The following is a 16204-nucleotide window of genomic DNA, read 5'->3' as shown; positions in this document are numbered from 1 at the left end:
ATATATGCGCTGCTTTTTTACCCCCGTAGACAGGAATAGACAGGAATTGCTGAGATAATTAACTCATAGAAGCTGTAAACTGACCAGCCAATTTAGCGGATTTCTAATGTCTGTTATGACTTACAGACAACTTGATGTAATAAAGAGCAGACACTTAGCAGGAAAATTACTTGAAAGCAATACTTACCGGTCTGGTTGTACTCGCTGAATGTGGAGGCTGATTACGAGCTGTAACAGATAGTAGAGATTACTGACTTAGCACTTATTTCAAAATCAACTTCTGTCTGTATCATAATTAGTAGAAAGCATGTATCTATTACCTAAGTTATCTTTTCTTTGTGGTCCAGGGCTTTTTTGTGCTTTGAAGCATGGAAAAAAAAGTAGATTATCTGTGTTAGATAAGCCACAAATGGGTATTAGATGGCAATGTCACATTACTACTACTGAGAATGGAAGCAAGGAGATACCAGTCATTTTTTCAAAAGTTATTACATACCCACCAGCTGTCACTAACACACTCTTATCCCATGGCACACATGAAGTCATCTGACCCTTTTTATTACAAATTATTCAAATCACATCCTATTTGTTGCAAGCTAAAGACACCCATTTGGTACAGGTACCCTGTGCTCTCAGTTATGTTGAAAGTTGTTTTGTTTTGTGGTGTATTCTGTAGATGTTCTACCAGCAGTGGTTAAAACAAAGGGAACTGATGTAACACTTCCTGACCCCACTCTCTGCATTTATGGGATAAATCTGTTAGAGCACCAGCTTCACCCATGGCCATGCTGATGACAACCTCAGATGCAATATTCAAATTGGTAAGTGCAGGAGATGAAAAAATTACCTTTAGCTCAGACAAGTGCACAATTTCTAACAGGCAGAGAGGTTTGGGATTCTGGCTTGTGCCTCTGCTGCTTATTTCCCAGGAAGGCAAAGTCACCACGTCAGTGACAGTACGTTGAAGGAACTCTGTGGTGCATCACACCGTTTATCAAATTGGCTCCCAACTATTAGACTGCCCTGGAATCAGTCAGAATGGGCTTCTGGGTACTGTTCTCAGTGATGCAGCTCTGGTGCCAGTTTACCCTCCTTGGAGCAGGAAGCTGGAGTGGATAACCACCAAAGGTGCCTTCCCACCTCAAATATTCTATGCATAGAGTGATTTTGCCAATTTAGAAAAATGAACCAACAATGCAGCCAAAATTAATTGCAGCATAGAGGAGGAAACCCTGCCAGTGACTCTACTAGGACTTGTATTGCTATTTGCTGTGAAGGATGCATTCCTGAAGGATGAGGAAGAAACCCAAGCCTGTGACTCTGCTGGCATGGCTAAAGCACGACCCATCCAGCAGCAGTCCCATGTACTCCAACCAGAATGGTGCAAGAGAAATGCTCCTCGTAACCGTGTTACACACGGCTGGCTATCAGAATCAAAATACCTACATTGTGCTCTTTAGAAAGAGGCAACATATTAAATTAAAAACCAAATGGTTTAAATGGAAGTTTCTCTCCCCAGAATATGTAGTTCTTTATGAAAAGTCAGGCTCCCTAGATTCCTGATTTAGTTACAGGTATAAGAGTCACTCTGATGACCAGTCAGCTACAGCTTCTTCTGAGAGTCAGCCTTAAAAGCCTTCTGGATTAGGGCACTCTAAGTTTTCACTTAGTTTTTCCATACATGCCTTCTGTAACAATTCCCACCATCATTGAAAACCAGGAAGCAACTTGGCTGTGTGAAAGCTACGCTAAATAAAAGAAGAGCGAGCCTACATGACAAAGACCGTCATGGAACCACCTTTAGTATCAAAAGGGTAATAATATTGCTCAAGTGAAATTAGAAATCCATTTATAGAATACAAAAATCGTTATGTTACCTTCTACTTCTCTCCTAGCTACCCCAGGACTGGGAGGAGCTCCAAGACCTTTTCAGAGAAAGAAGAGAAGCTGTACATTGCATAAGAAAAGCAGTAGATTGAGAAAGAAAAACCAGAAAGAACACTACCACAAGACAGCTTTACACACTTTAACTCTGGTCTAGATAGATTACAGTCACCTGTAGGAAATAACTGCAGCAGCATGGGGAACCAGACCGGTGGGAATTACAAATCAGCAAGTACAATCGTGTTTAGTAACATCTATTATTTTAATTTTACATTGCAGCTGAAAGAGAATTTAATTTCTTCAAAATGTTCACTCTCCACAAACCTTTAGCTATCCAGTGTGATCTGACATGCCCGTCTTGAACCTCTCATAAAGCAGAGCACAGACCTGTACTCAAACACGAGGGAATAAATGAGCACGGCACTTACACCCTGCAACATTAAGCCTGATCCCTGTCATTCAGAACACTGAGTAGTCTATTTCTGCCACGGTACATCTGAATAAGCAATGTGATGGAAGCAATGCTTCCCAGTTTGTAGAATGTATTGTATCCTGCAGAACTGTATCACTAAATTGCCTCCATGCAGCACTGTGCACCTGGGACAGCTGTATCAATTGGTTTAACAGTTCAGATTGAGAGAAAGATGATTTTCAAACATGCATAACCATGATGAATTATTTTATTTCTGCAATATCATCAAGCATATACTGGGTTCCTAAAACTATACGGCAAAAACATGGCAGGACACAGACATGAGAGAAATACTGAAGGCATCCCTTAGCTATGACACAGCCTCCTGCTTTCTCACCATGTGCCCATGTGTGGGATCTGCCCAGGAGCTGTGATCTGTGAGTTCTGTCACAGAGTGGGCAGAGTGAAGGCTGCACATGAGGTTGAAATGGGACTGTCTCCAGAGATGTCAGAGCTCTGCTTTGGCTGATCATCTGTTTCAAAGATGCTAAATTCTAGCATGTGTTATCTCTTCTGGCTGAGATCCAGGCTCTGCCAATTCCCATCGCAAGTTTCTGACCATGAACGTCTCTCTGAGAGGAGCAGCAGTGAAGCTGCACAGGGGCAGGGCACTGCCCAAGAACATTCCACTGCTCTTGTTTTATGCAGGATGATGACTAAAGCCAGCTCCTTTCAGCGGAAGGGAGACACAGGGACACAGGTTCATACGTTGGGGCACCAGATGGAGAGCAAGATCTCTGGGCATGATGATTTGGGCAAGTTTAAAAATATTCTCTACATGGGAGAGAAATGGCACAGAGGGTAAATACCTGAGATTTTACTCACTCATAATACTCTTCAACAGTAATAAAGCAAAATTATCATGCTGCAATAATGCTATCACAATGGGTAGCAGAAGAATATTTTAATCTTACAGACAATGAAAAATAGTTTAAACCAATGATAAATACCTTTACCACAACAATCAGGAAAACTCTGACTACTAGTATTAAAGGAAAAAAACCCACAAATGTTACTGTCCCAGGTTATTAACTTCAACTGAGAATTAGCAGCCTTTATAGTTTTTAATGTTATCTGAAAATTTAATCTGTAATGTATTAAAAATATCTTGTGCAAACAGAACGCAACATTTTAATTTTTAACTAAATTGTTTACTGGAGCTTATAGAACCCTCAGTAAATTTTTTTTTTACCAGCATACAAAAGGTCTACACTTTGTAAAGCCCTGCAACGAGTGCAGAGCCTTGTTCACCTGAATTCTGAGTTGCTCCTGATACAAAATATGAGCAAATTAAATCACTTAGACACCCAAATCCTCCTCTCATCTTCAAAGCCATTAGGAAAAGTGCCATAGGCATTGAAGGGACTGAAGCACTTGGGGGAAAAAAGGTCAAAAGACGTGAGGGGGAAAAGTAATATTTAAAAGGCAGAACATTTTAAAGACATGATGAATGTCCCTTTGCATGTGCTACGGAAGTCTAAACCCAAAGTCTGATCCACTTACACACTGTACGGGGATATTTCCACAGAGCTTTAGGAGCCCTCCTCCTAGGGAAGAGAAACAGGTGACTTTTCCCCACTAAAGTAACCCATAAGGACATTTATTTTGGTTCCAGCCCTGTGCTACGTTGCTCAGAGCTGAGCTCAGATACCCCTGAGAAGCAAAGTATTCATACTTATACATGTACACCATGAGTGGAAAATGAAGAGCAGAAAAAAAGTGAAGAGCTTTAGGTTGGAATAATACATGAAAAAATACACTCCAGTCTCAAATGATTGCATAAAAAGCAAGTTTTATGCAAGTTACAACTCTATGGAAAGCTATGTTGGGAAAGAAGATAAAAGAAGATGACTAGTCTTTGCACAATTGAGACAAACTAGGCAAACAGGATTGTCAGTGCACAGAAGACTACACAGGACTGAAGAACACTGAATTAAATCTCAGCTATACTGAGTGTCGTCTACCAACTGCTTTCTAAAGCTTCTGCATTTTAACTCATTTGAAATATTACACTTTTGGCATGAAAACCTCTTTGTCTCACCAGTATCTAAGAGTCAAGTGCATTTTTGCCTGACACCAAAGTTAGCTGATAGTTACAGACTATGTAAAATTAAAATAGTTTATGTATTTTCTGAGATTGCTCAAAACTTTTGAAGCATTTTGTCAAAAAACCCTCTTTCCTACCAACTGAGGGGCAGTGTCTGGAAGTACTTCAGTGCCACCAACAATTCTCACCCTCTCTCACGTATTGGTGAGCTGAACTAAGTCCAAGCAGGACAGCAAAACGTATGACAGAGAAGGACAAAGACTACTTTGAAGAAGCACTTTAGAAAAGATAGCTAAATGTATTCACCCAGGACGAAGCAATAAAAGCCTGGAACAACTTAGACCTCTGACTTTAAAACACCAACTTCTGGAGAAATACTATTTCACTGAAAAGTCAAATGTAGCTCAGAGGGGGAAGAAAGAAATGATATTGACATTCATGAATTATCCAATTCTGTAACTTGGAGAATTGCCCATTTTTATACCTTTGGAAATCATCACGTTAAGTATTGTCACAACAGATCCCCACAGCAGTTTTGCTATGCAGTCATATTCAAAAACAATTAAAAGCATTACCTCCAAATTCTTTTCTAGCAGGTGCAGGACTCCTACCGCCTGACAGTATTTAAGAAATGAATGCAGCAATAATGAAAAATATCAATATAGTAGGAGGGAAGAAAAAGAATAAGAAAGTTAAAAATCACAAGGGTCAGTTTGTTATTAACTAAGCTGCTCAAATGCTTCTGAATATCCCGTTTCTCTTAGTGCTCAATTGTTCACATCGTCAGATGATACAAATGAAGACTACATTAAAAACTTGGACATGATAAAACGCATATAGACTGATGCCAAAATTAAAGGAACACCAATGAATCAATGAATGCACAAGTTCATTCCTATTTTAGTTCAAATTAGATGCTATAAAAAGTGAAAATGTTGAGTAAAATCTGCTGTAAAACTTCACATTTTTAAAACTGAAAATAAGTTTTTATAAACTTATCCAACTAACAATATTTAAATGGTAAATATGCCATTATTTCTCATACTGTTATTGCTTTTAAATGTACCAATTAAACATTTCAGTTAAAAAACAGTGAGCCCCAAGTGTAATATGCAGTTTGGGTTTGCACTTTTCAAGTTCATCACACAGACTTGAAAACAAATACTCCTGAGTACCTGAAAAGGTCCCCAAATTACCTGAGGGTGGAGGTGGCCGTTGTGGAGGAGCAGGACGTGCAGGAGGAGCGACGGGGCGAGGAGGTGGAGGACGCTTTGGCTCCAGGCTCTGGGGAGGCTCCTTCTGCTGGGCACCAGTCTGGAATTCAGCTGAAGGATATGACAGACAACAACACAAAAATTAATCTCTTGGACATTCTAATCCCAGCAAAGCTTTTCTAATAGCAAGTTCTTCTCACAGAGAGGACAGGAAGTCCCCAGCCTTGGAAACAACGATCCAGAAGTTTTTGAGAGAGGGAAAACGAGGAATGAACCAATGATGAAAAGAAGCAGATTTCCTAAAAAAGTTTTTGTCTCGTGTGTTTTAATAAATTTATGCTTTTCATGAAATCCTGAACAATCTTACCAATTGCAGCATCTCAAATTTTGATTCTGACCCCCATCTGTGAACTACGTTCTCTGGAAAAAAGTGCTACAAACGGAATTCTCAAGGCATTTGGGCAGTTAAAATAAACTCAATTAGAAGCTATTCCAAACACCATCATTGTGTTCACAGGTTCACTTCATCATTTAAAAAAAAGGCTGTGTTTAAACAAAAGTTTTCTTATTGTGGTCCCAATTTACAAATGTGCTGATCACAGTTTATATCTTGGAGCTGACAAGAGCAAGGGTTGCAAGGGTCTGTATTCTGGGAGTATGACTGGAGCGAACCAGGATTCTACAGACACTTTGCAACAGAACTTGTGTGTGGCAGTTCCAGAGGCAGTGGAGCCATGCAATACACACCATGTGTGGAAACAGGTGGTCCAGGAGTTTTTCCTGGGGCTCGGCTGGGTCTCACCGGGAGCGTGGGTCCGTCCGACAGCGTTGGGGACTGGCAGGGGCTGGAACGCGGGGAAGAGCTCGGCGAGGTTCCAAGCCCTGTACTTGACGCTGGCTGTAGGTGCTGAGGAAGGATTTCTTCCACTTCAGCACTGTAGTCATCGATGTCTCCTGAAGAACAAGCCCCAGAAAAGAGAAGTACGTAAAAACTGATTCTGGGCGTGGGATTTCATGCAAAAAAAGCCCCAGAGTTCCAAGGAATTAGCTCAGCAACCAAAGTATGATTCTGGCATCCCAAAATTATACATGAAGAATGCATATGTATTCAAACCAGCTGAAAATACTTCAAATGCATAATATATATGATAGATATATAGTAAACGTAATTATAACAGTGTGGCAACTGTGAAATTGATTAATCTAAGAAACAATCAGCTTTACAGGTTATTTCCTTGGTTTGCAATATGGAAAGCTTCACTTGTTCTCCAGAAGGTTGGGCAGGGGATTGCAAGATATCTGCTATTTCTGATAAATTCTGCTTGCAAAAGGTGGAATGGTGTTGAAAAAAAGGCTCAACGTGGATGTGCTTTTGAAGAGTAAGCTGTCAATTAAGAATATATTTAAATGTAGATGAGAGTGAAGCAGATTGTCAAGATACTGTTGGAAATAATGTGATTTCTAATCTGTTTTAGATGGGCATAAACTTGTTAGGTATTTAGATATGCATTAAATTAACCACATTATTTAGGACTGTAAGCATTTCAAAATAAGGAGTGCTTTATCTCAACAAACCTTCCATATCATAGTCTGCAGTAACCTCAGCATCTTCACAAAGTAAAGTGGAGCTTGTTGATGAAGGCAGCCCAATATTAATCTTCTCTAGATTCATTTCATCTTCCAAACTTCTGATCCAATCTGGATTTTTCAAGTTGATGTTTATAATCCTTCCTTGTAGCTGAATTGCCAAAAAAGGTATGCACAAAATAGAAGTTTTTAAGAGGAGGAATATTAAGGCTCAGCATTTTAGATTTAAAATGAAAAAAAAAAAATTCCTGAAAATACCACAAATAAGGTTATCAGAATTCCTGCAACTAAACAAAAATCATTCTGCTTTTCACTTCATTTTGGTAAGTAACTACATTTATGTAATTTAAACTGTTCATTACCACCATTTAATATTTGTTTTTGTAGAAAAACTAACAACTCATCTCCTAGGGTTCTCTTTTTCAATTCATCAGGAAGCTTCCGGTTTCTTTACTCTGACAGAAACACTATTCTTCATAATGAAAAACAGACTTGCTCATAAACAACATGAATAAAGTCATTTTTAGAGGATGGCACAGAGCAGGTCTTCATTCTGCAAACTGACATTCTACCCTGAGCCCCCTTCCTTTCTGAGCCTGCCAGTGACACCTCAGCAGATCCAAGGATCCATGTGTAAACATCAGGCATTCCAAGTCTAACAGCCACAGACAAGTAAAAATTTGAACGTCAGAAGTTAAATTTTCACAAAGATGAAATCCTGGCCCCATAGAAGTCCATGCGAGCTGAAATTCTGACATTTTTCAGAGTTCGCAGTAGAGAAGTGCTAAGTTTTTAATAACTGCAGGCTATGAATATGTTAAACTGGTTCATTCTAGAAAATAAACTCTGCTTTTTAAATAATAAAAAGCACCCCAAACCCCTCATTTGATGAAGATGCCCCTCAGTAGGAGATCTTGATTTGTCTAACAGTACTCCTCCTAAAAATAAATTGAGTTTGATACTTCTTTTATGTGGCTTTTGAAACTCAACATACTGGAATGAAGCTATTAAAAAAAAAAAAAAAAAAAAAAAGAAAAGATGCAACAGTCTAGTACGGAACAGAACAAACAAAAAATCCAATCCACACAAGAAGACTTAAAAAACCTGGATTTTCTCTTGCTATACGAAGGTTCAGTCATGTTTACATTACCTCAATGCCATTCAAATTCATAACACTCAAAGCAGAGCTTCCTTCCAAAAATGTTACCCACATCTTGTCTTCCACAAACCTGCAAAATTAATTGGAAACAATAATCAGCAAAATACCACAACACTTAATAGTGCAATTGCCAGGTTAGTGGAAATGAAACATCCTCATTTTCAGTTCATTTGAAACTACTAACCTAATTCTAGAATACAAAATTTATATGAAATTCTCAAAAATAAGAGTACCTGGGAGAATCATGTCTGAAAACGGAGACACATACAGGTATGTAAAATGAATTCTAGAGACATTTAAGTTCAAATACAAATGTTAAAAACGAAACAGATCATCTAAGGAAGTAACTGTATTCAGGAAATTGGTGGGAACAATGAAGATGCATTTTGGACTTGCTCCAACAGTTCCAAGTCCAGATAGGACAAGGGGGGGGGAAGGGCTTCCCACTGCCAGAGGGTAAGATGGGATACCGGGAAGAAATTCTTTCCTGTGAGGGTGGGGAGGCCCTGGCACAGGCTGCCCAGAGAAGCTGTGGCTGCCCCATCCCTGGAAGCATCCGAGGCCAGGTCACAGTGGAAGGTGGTCTAGTGGAAGGTGTCCCCATGGCAGCAAGTGTGACTGGATGATCCCTTTCAACGCAAAACATTCCATGATTTTCTAAGTAGAGATTAAAAGTAAGAAGTTTTTTTTTAACCTTATAAGTATAACTTCACCATAGCTTGCAAATTTTTGAAGAAGATCATCAATCAAGTTATCATCAAAATAGTTTTCTTCTGCTGAAGAACTTCTGATGGAGACCATCACAGTACCATCAGGTGGTCCTTGCATTGCAATCACCTCCTTATACACTTTTTGTCTCTCTTCTGCTTCAATTTCAAATATGTCGATGTCAATCAGTGCAACCACAGGCCTTGGAAAAAACAGACAAGAAAATCCTGTCAGCAGAGTATCTGAGCAACAAAATACACAGCATGAAGATTAAATCTTAGGAAGTAATGTATAAAATTAAACTGGAACCTGTGATCAGATGTTTTCAGCTCTGCTCTTCCGTAGTGCAACAAAGTGCCAGGATTCCACGTATAAGGGACATTACTGTCACTGTGAAAACTTGCATTCAGGAGATCCAGGTCTTCAGCTACAATCAGCAGTGAAAACAAAAGAGGAAAAATACAGCGATTGAAAGGATGTGCTACTTGTAGCAAGTAAAAACATAGGAAGTAAATCCAAATTGAGTGCCTCCTACAGAACCCCCCTCCCCACCCCAAGTTTCTTTTGCACTCCTCAAATGACAGTAATTGGGATCTGATTCATGGCCCTTTGTTCAGCCTCACTGCATTTACTGAAGGTCTGTTAACAAGTGTTCTGTCTCCTAATGAGCCAGGGACAGGAGCTCAGCATCACCGGCACTGTTAACATCACTAAATGGATCCTCTAAGTCACTTAAAGAGCATTTTAAACAACTGAAGGAAACCCTCAAACCTGATCTGTCAAACGGCCATTTTCTTCTCCTCCAAAGGATCCGATCTGTCCACGCTGGTGTGCGACACTTTTCACTGGTGTCATAGTCATCAGAGAACAGATCATATTTGTATGTAGGGGCAAAATTGATTTTCCCTTCCAGAAATCCCCTAAAAATCTGTAAGCAACAGAAGACAGAAAGAGATGGGAAACAGCTTGAAACGAATCAGAATTCTCTATTCTAACACTGAGAACCTGTATAAACACCTCAAAACAAAACAAAAAAACCTGTTATTTGTTAATATGGATTCTTCTCCACATTTTATCTACCTTAAAACATTTGACACTATGACTAAATAGTGACCCAGACAATCACCAATGAACAGAAGTATGCCAGCAGTTACATCTTTAAGCCCAGGCCCACAAGCAATCTACTGTTCCTTCAATGTCATTACCAACTGGAGGTCACCCAGAACACCCATGCTTTAACATGGCATTTTAATCTGGTGCTTAGATGTTCCTGTGTCAGCAAAAGTTGGGGATTAAGGTTTATATTTTATCTATCTGAACATGTCAAATGTTCTTGCAAATTCACAGACTCACACCCTGGTTTGGGTTGGAAGGGGCCCTAAAGATCATCCAGTTCCAAGCCCTTGCCACGGGGTCACTAGAGCAGGTTGCTCAGGGTGCCACATAACCTGGCCTTGAACACTTCCAGGGAGAAGTTGACACAAGATGCCCCCTCAAATAAGCAGGAGGTTAAAAAAAAAAAAAAGAAAAGGAAAAAAATGGAGTCCTTAATACATTCAATGTATTCAAAGTGAGCTTCTCACTCATTAAGTGTTTAAACTGGACACAAGGTAAAACCCTTCAGCTAACTCAGCCAGCTCCATTCTTGAGTTCAACCTTGTATGAGCAGCTTTCCTTCACTTCAGAGAGCTGTAAAATAGAAATCTAACTTGGATCTTACAGTCGAATCTGCATCAAGTCACAGGCTAACCTGCTTTTCTTGTCAGAAATACAATTTGAAATCCAGTGAATTTAAAAGCCAACGTCAGAAGATCAATGTCAGAATGCTAGAAGTTCCACAACTTCTGAGACAATTAATTTGTTTGCCTTCAGTAATTATTTTCTAGCCTACTTTTCCAGAGCAAGTTGCTATGTAAACACCTTCCCTGAGCAGCAGGTATAGGGGTGAACCTGCCACAGCCATGGAGCTCCCCCAGGGAGCTGCTTCTACCCAGCCAGCAGCTTCTAAATCATGGAATATCAACCCAACAGTGCAATGCTATTCCTGCTCCCCAGGCAGGAGTCCTTTTCATATTCTGGTAGCTTCCATAGATTTCTCCAGCTTTATAACTGCTGGAGGTGTCTCCAAAACCTTTACACCTCTTGTTTTGATCCACTTAACAGACAATCAATGCCGTCTGCCCATGTGAACGTACATCTTGCTTTCTCTAGGAAACAGCTGTTAGTTTAAAAAAAAAAAAAAAAAAACCAAACGAAAGAGAATAAAAATATCCAGTGTTTTGCCTCCTGTTCTGGTGCACAAGATACCAGCACAAATGGAAGGGAACTCTAAACCAGCAAAAAGCACTGCTTGTGATCAAAGTGCTGGCGAGCAGAATGAACCAACAGTAGAGGACTGTCACTCATTTTACCATCTCCAGCCTTCCCACACAGAGCTGCAAAGAGAGACCAAGAAACCCTACAAATCTAAAAGCTGTAGCTTTCTTCAGACTTTGTTACTGTGTTTTCTTTGCAAGTAAGAAGGCTGCCATTTGGACTATTCCCAACAGTAACAGCATTAGACGTATTACAATTGAACTAAAGAGTAACGTTGCCAAACATGACAAATATTCTTTTAAAATAGTTGCATCAGATAAAAAGAAAAATACGGTAATTAGAAAACTCCAGGCTGAGGATAGAGATTTACAGGATCATCATAGAATTACTAAAACCAGTAAGAAAAATGAAGTATTCTCAAGCATGGTGACCTTTGAACATACCTGTCCAGAGTTTTTTTGATTGATAAGCTGGTCTCCTGCTATGAGGGGATCCCAGTTCTGTTGTCGTATTAGGTCCTTCACCTCCTCATTGGGCAAATCTATTCGATAATTGAAGTCCCCACACCAAAAAATATAGTCATGGGAAAAGAGCATCCTTCCCTGTACAACAGCAGCACACACTGGAGTTAAAAACAACCGAGTGACAAATTTACTACTTCCAGGTTCAGAAATTCAGTTTTTAGCTGTGAAGCATGTATAATTCCAGGGTTTAGAGTGAGAACTTTTACGTCCCCCTTTGTTTTGATTTTTTCACTGCCCATAAGTAAAACCAAGCAGATACACTGGCAGCTTGAAATAGCAGCATTTAGGAAACAGCTGGATATGGTACTTGCTAGGAAAACTGAAACACGACAGTGGGGACAAATTTAGGAAATAAAAAAACCCCTGTAAAATAAGATGTAAGACTCCTGCACAGTGCCACAGAAATTAACAAACGACAGTTTGATGACAAAATTTAAAACAGCTTTAAGTCTCAAGGAAGCATTTTGTTGCACTGATAAAATTTTCACCTTGGTGTTTATGAGAACACAGCATAGAATCACTCCTGTGTACTGAAAACAGGGCTGTTTCCCAGCGATTTTTTTCTCATAGGTGATTGTCTCCTGGGCCTACAAAAGTTCTACTGCATGTCAAGGATCTGCAAGGTCTCTTTCCTATGCGAAGTCCTTGATTTCAAATGCAAGTCAACTCATGTTCCATCATCTCCATCATTACACTGGAAAGGTCTATTCTTTCTGCAGTCTTCTATTTTGCTAAATAAACATTGTGGGAACTCAATTATCTCTGAGATCTCTAACCCAAGGAAATCTGATTTCCACAGGAATCTGGGGAAGGGGGAAAATGCAAATGGAGCTTTGGGATGACACTTCTAGAGCTCCAAGCACTTCACTTCTCATTTGTTATGGAATTTGAACACTGTGCTTACCATTGGAAAACCAAGCTTGCGAGATATTTCTACAAAGTCTTCATTTCTCTCCTTGACTTGGGATTGCCCTGCAGCAAAATGACTACACACAAAGCAAAGGCTGGAGGTATGGAACAGCATCCGAATGGCCACTGCACCTTTGTTCCCAGTGGCTCCTCCCATGCCAGTCTTGACAGTATCAACAGCAACATCCCTGAAATAGTGAAACAACTATTAAACATTCCAGTAACCTGGCACAGACTGCTCCGAGTGTGACACTGGGCTGGGAGCGACACATTGTTCTTCCAGCCACAGGGCTAGTTTTAACGAGTTCCAACAGCCACTGAGCAGTAACAGGATAAAACCTCAGCTTTTCAAGCTCCCTGGGCAACCAAGGAGGCATTTAAAAACTAAGATAAAAGAACTTAAACAACTGCTTCACCAGAAGGTGGAACAGCTCTTTCAGAGCCCCACATGGCTCTGAGGGCATTTGGGTGTTATCCTGCAACAGAAAGCAAGCTGACGGTGCCCCAAGCTGGAGCCAGCTGTGCTCACTGACCTGATAAAGGGAGCATGCTGGGGCCTGATGAACACGAAGAGGCAGACGCCCACCAGCTGCTCTGAAGCCAGCAGCACGTACTTGTAATCTCTGGAGATGGTCTTCTGCAGCTCAGCAGCCCAGAGCTTCTGATTGGTGGTGCTGGCAGTGAGATTAAAAACACCAGGTTCGAAATAAACAAAACTGAGCAGGTTTCTAGCTGGTGATTGAGCTGACTAAACTACATTCAAGAACCTCAAGTAAACCTTGAGGAAGTAAACCAAAGCCAAGTTGCAAATGGTGCTCAAATCCCTCCCCAGCAGACACACAGGTTCTAGACTGTCATGACAATTGTTTCACATTCAGCCTCTACAAATGCTGCCTCACTTTTCCCAACACCACAGACAACTTTAGGAGCCATGGCTATCTTTCCTGTATTTATGAGCCTAGACTAGAGGAGCAAAACCTAAGAATTGTTTTAGGGAGTTACTTCCTAGCCTAGAGCTCAATCGATAAAACAGGTGTCCACAGTCTCAGATCAAGAAGAAACATCCTTAGAGACCTAACAGACTATGGTTTTCAGAGCCAGCACTGGACAGAAATGAAAAATATCAGGCCTGGAAACAGCATTAACTACACGTATGGTGAAAACAGGGGATGACAGGCTAACACTTGGTACCCAAAAGACAAAAATCCGCACAAAGGCTACAGCATTATAGGCTTCAGGTGCTCTTCCCAATGAGTTAAACCTTCCCTAACACCAGGAAATAATGCAAAACAGGCAGAGAAAACAATGGACAAAGGGAATATGGTGCTAGGACTACACACACATTTATCATTGGTATCACCCACCACTGAGAAAAATGTATTTCCATGACCCAGTCTGCTAGGAGTGAAAAATCCCAACTCCACAATAACATATCCATGCAATATATGGAATGGCAGTGAAAACTAACAGTGTGGAAGGAAGCCTTCCTTTAAACAGATCACAATCTGATACAGAACAGCATACCAACAACACGTGCTTTTGAGAAGATTTTCACGGGATTTGTTGTTCCCAGCAATACAAAACACAGGAACTGCAGAACACTGCGAGCACTGGAGAAACCAAAATTTCAAATAACACGTGACTTAAAAAAGGTGATTATCAGCCAAACTAGTACTGTGTGGATTGGATCACCCACCTGGCATTCACAATGTTTCCTGCATTTAACTCCACCATTTCTTCAAATCCAATGGCAAATATGTCCACAGGTTTGCTTTTGCGATCTCGAGGTAAATATGGAAAGAGTTAATTCTTGTTTCTAATTAACTTAAGAATGAAGACCTCACATACATATTCATTTTAAGAAAGAAATTCCTTATTTGGAAAAAAATTCCTCCCTGTGAGGGTGGGGAGGCCCTAGGCTGCCCAGAAAACCTGTGTCTGTCCCATCCCTGGAAGTGTCCAAGACCAGGTTGGACGGGGCTCAGAACAACTTGGGCTAGTGGAAGGTGTCCTTGCCCGTGGCAGGGGTTGAGACTGGATCATTAAGGTCCCTTCCTACACAATTCTACAATTCTGTGATATCTGTTTCAATGTTTGTGATCTACTTAGAAAAATCACAGTTTTCAGGAAAAACTCATGACAGAACACAAATCCTACCTTGGAATTCATGGATCCCAGCCAATTTTGGTGCATCCAGAAGCCAGTCAGTGAGGGTTTGATTTCTGAAGGCAATACTTCGAAACTGCTTCCCCCCATTGACGTTCCATGTCCCAACACAGACTCGGATTTTTTTCGGTTTTGCATACTTGTAGAAGTTCTCACACATGCTCTTCAGTACTTTTACAGATGCTGCAAAAACATTTGAAAAGACATTATTTTCATAGTGAATGATTCTTCAGAAAACTCGGCAGTGAGATCTTTCCAAAGTGCACAAAGTTAAACTGTGAAAGCACATGGAATGCAGCTTTCCCAGGGGAAAATACCCTTAGAGACACATTACTTGTGTGGGTAAGACACTGACTGAAAACCAGCAGTGATTTGTTCAAAATTATATAGAGAAAAATAATACACGAAGGAAACAATTTCCACGTTTTATAAATATCTGTTGTTCTTTCACCTCATCTGTGACTCTCTAAGGAAACCATAATTTTTCATACATACCAACAAGGGTATCTACCTCATTTTCACAGATTAAATTTATGAAATCCAATCTCTGTTACAGAGCCAACTTGCAGATATATTCGTTTTTGGAAGTGTAAAAGTGGCTGATACACTACAAGTAACAAAATAGAGAAAGGTACATTATTTTATCATATCACAGTATGCCTATTTAAACCACAAATCTCAATTATTTTTAGGTCAGCTGAATTCCTAAAGAGCTGCTTTAGTGAGGACAGTAGGCTGGGATTCAAAATAATTAAACTCACTTCTCTGTCCCATCAGCCTTTACCTGTGCCTTGTTTTTATCTGCCAGATGGAGAGAGAGGAACAACCCATCTGTACAGGACATTGTGAGAAACACAGAAAGAAAAAAGCTGGTTCAACGGTCAGGTACTTTACCTAAGCAATATTAATTTACCTATTTTGAATGTTCTCATGGTTATCAGACTCCAAAAGAACAACATAAACAATATTAGATGGAATTCTTCCCTTCACTTGTCGCTGCCTAGAAAAATACGCAGTTGCTGGAAACAGTATTTTCATTTAAATCCCCAAAATGAGATCATTAGTGAGCTGCTGTTATCTTTTCAGTTATTCTTTCTAAGTTTATCATCTTGGCTACCTGGTTAAAACAAAAATCAGGTATTCTCTCTCCCTACTGGGTTTGACAAAAACTGGAAGTAAGAGAGGAAAATATATTGTGTTTGTTGGCTGTGAACTCTT

The 16204-nt window shown here is 40.1% G+C and overlaps 1 protein-coding gene across 1 annotated transcript in view; it reads right to left on the bottom strand.

The window, feature by feature from the left end:
• The window catches only part of SYNJ1 (synaptojanin 1), a 47721-nt gene that overhangs the window by 9194 nt on the left and 22323 nt on the right, over nt 1–16204 (bottom strand). Inside the window, exons 13-27 of the mRNA XM_017727074.1 lie at nt 14978–15169; nt 14517–14601; nt 13354–13494; nt 12816–13008; nt 11831–11989; nt 9843–9999; nt 9381–9498; nt 9058–9273; nt 8355–8433; nt 7193–7355; nt 6365–6571; nt 5600–5728; nt 4979–5017; nt 321–359; nt 188–228 (exon numbers count right to left, since the gene is read on the bottom strand). Of these exons, the coding sequence (XP_017582563.1) occupies nt 188–228; nt 321–359; nt 4979–5017; nt 5600–5728; nt 6365–6571; nt 7193–7355; nt 8355–8433; nt 9058–9273; nt 9381–9498; nt 9843–9999; nt 11831–11989; nt 12816–13008; nt 13354–13494; nt 14517–14601; nt 14978–15169 (1958 nt within the window). The remainder of the gene's footprint in view (nt 1–187; nt 229–320; nt 360–4978; nt 5018–5599; nt 5729–6364; nt 6572–7192; nt 7356–8354; nt 8434–9057; nt 9274–9380; nt 9499–9842; nt 10000–11830; nt 11990–12815; nt 13009–13353; nt 13495–14516; nt 14602–14977; nt 15170–16204) is intronic.

This window comes from Corvus brachyrhynchos, unplaced genomic scaffold (assembly GCF_000691975.1).
Source record: "Corvus brachyrhynchos isolate BGI_N302 unplaced genomic scaffold, ASM69197v1 scaffold412, whole genome shotgun sequence".
NCBI classification, from domain to species: domain Eukaryota; kingdom Metazoa; phylum Chordata; class Aves; order Passeriformes; family Corvidae; genus Corvus; species Corvus brachyrhynchos.
Note: the sequence above shows the minus strand (reverse complement) of the source record. Positions and strands in the feature narration are given on the sequence as shown.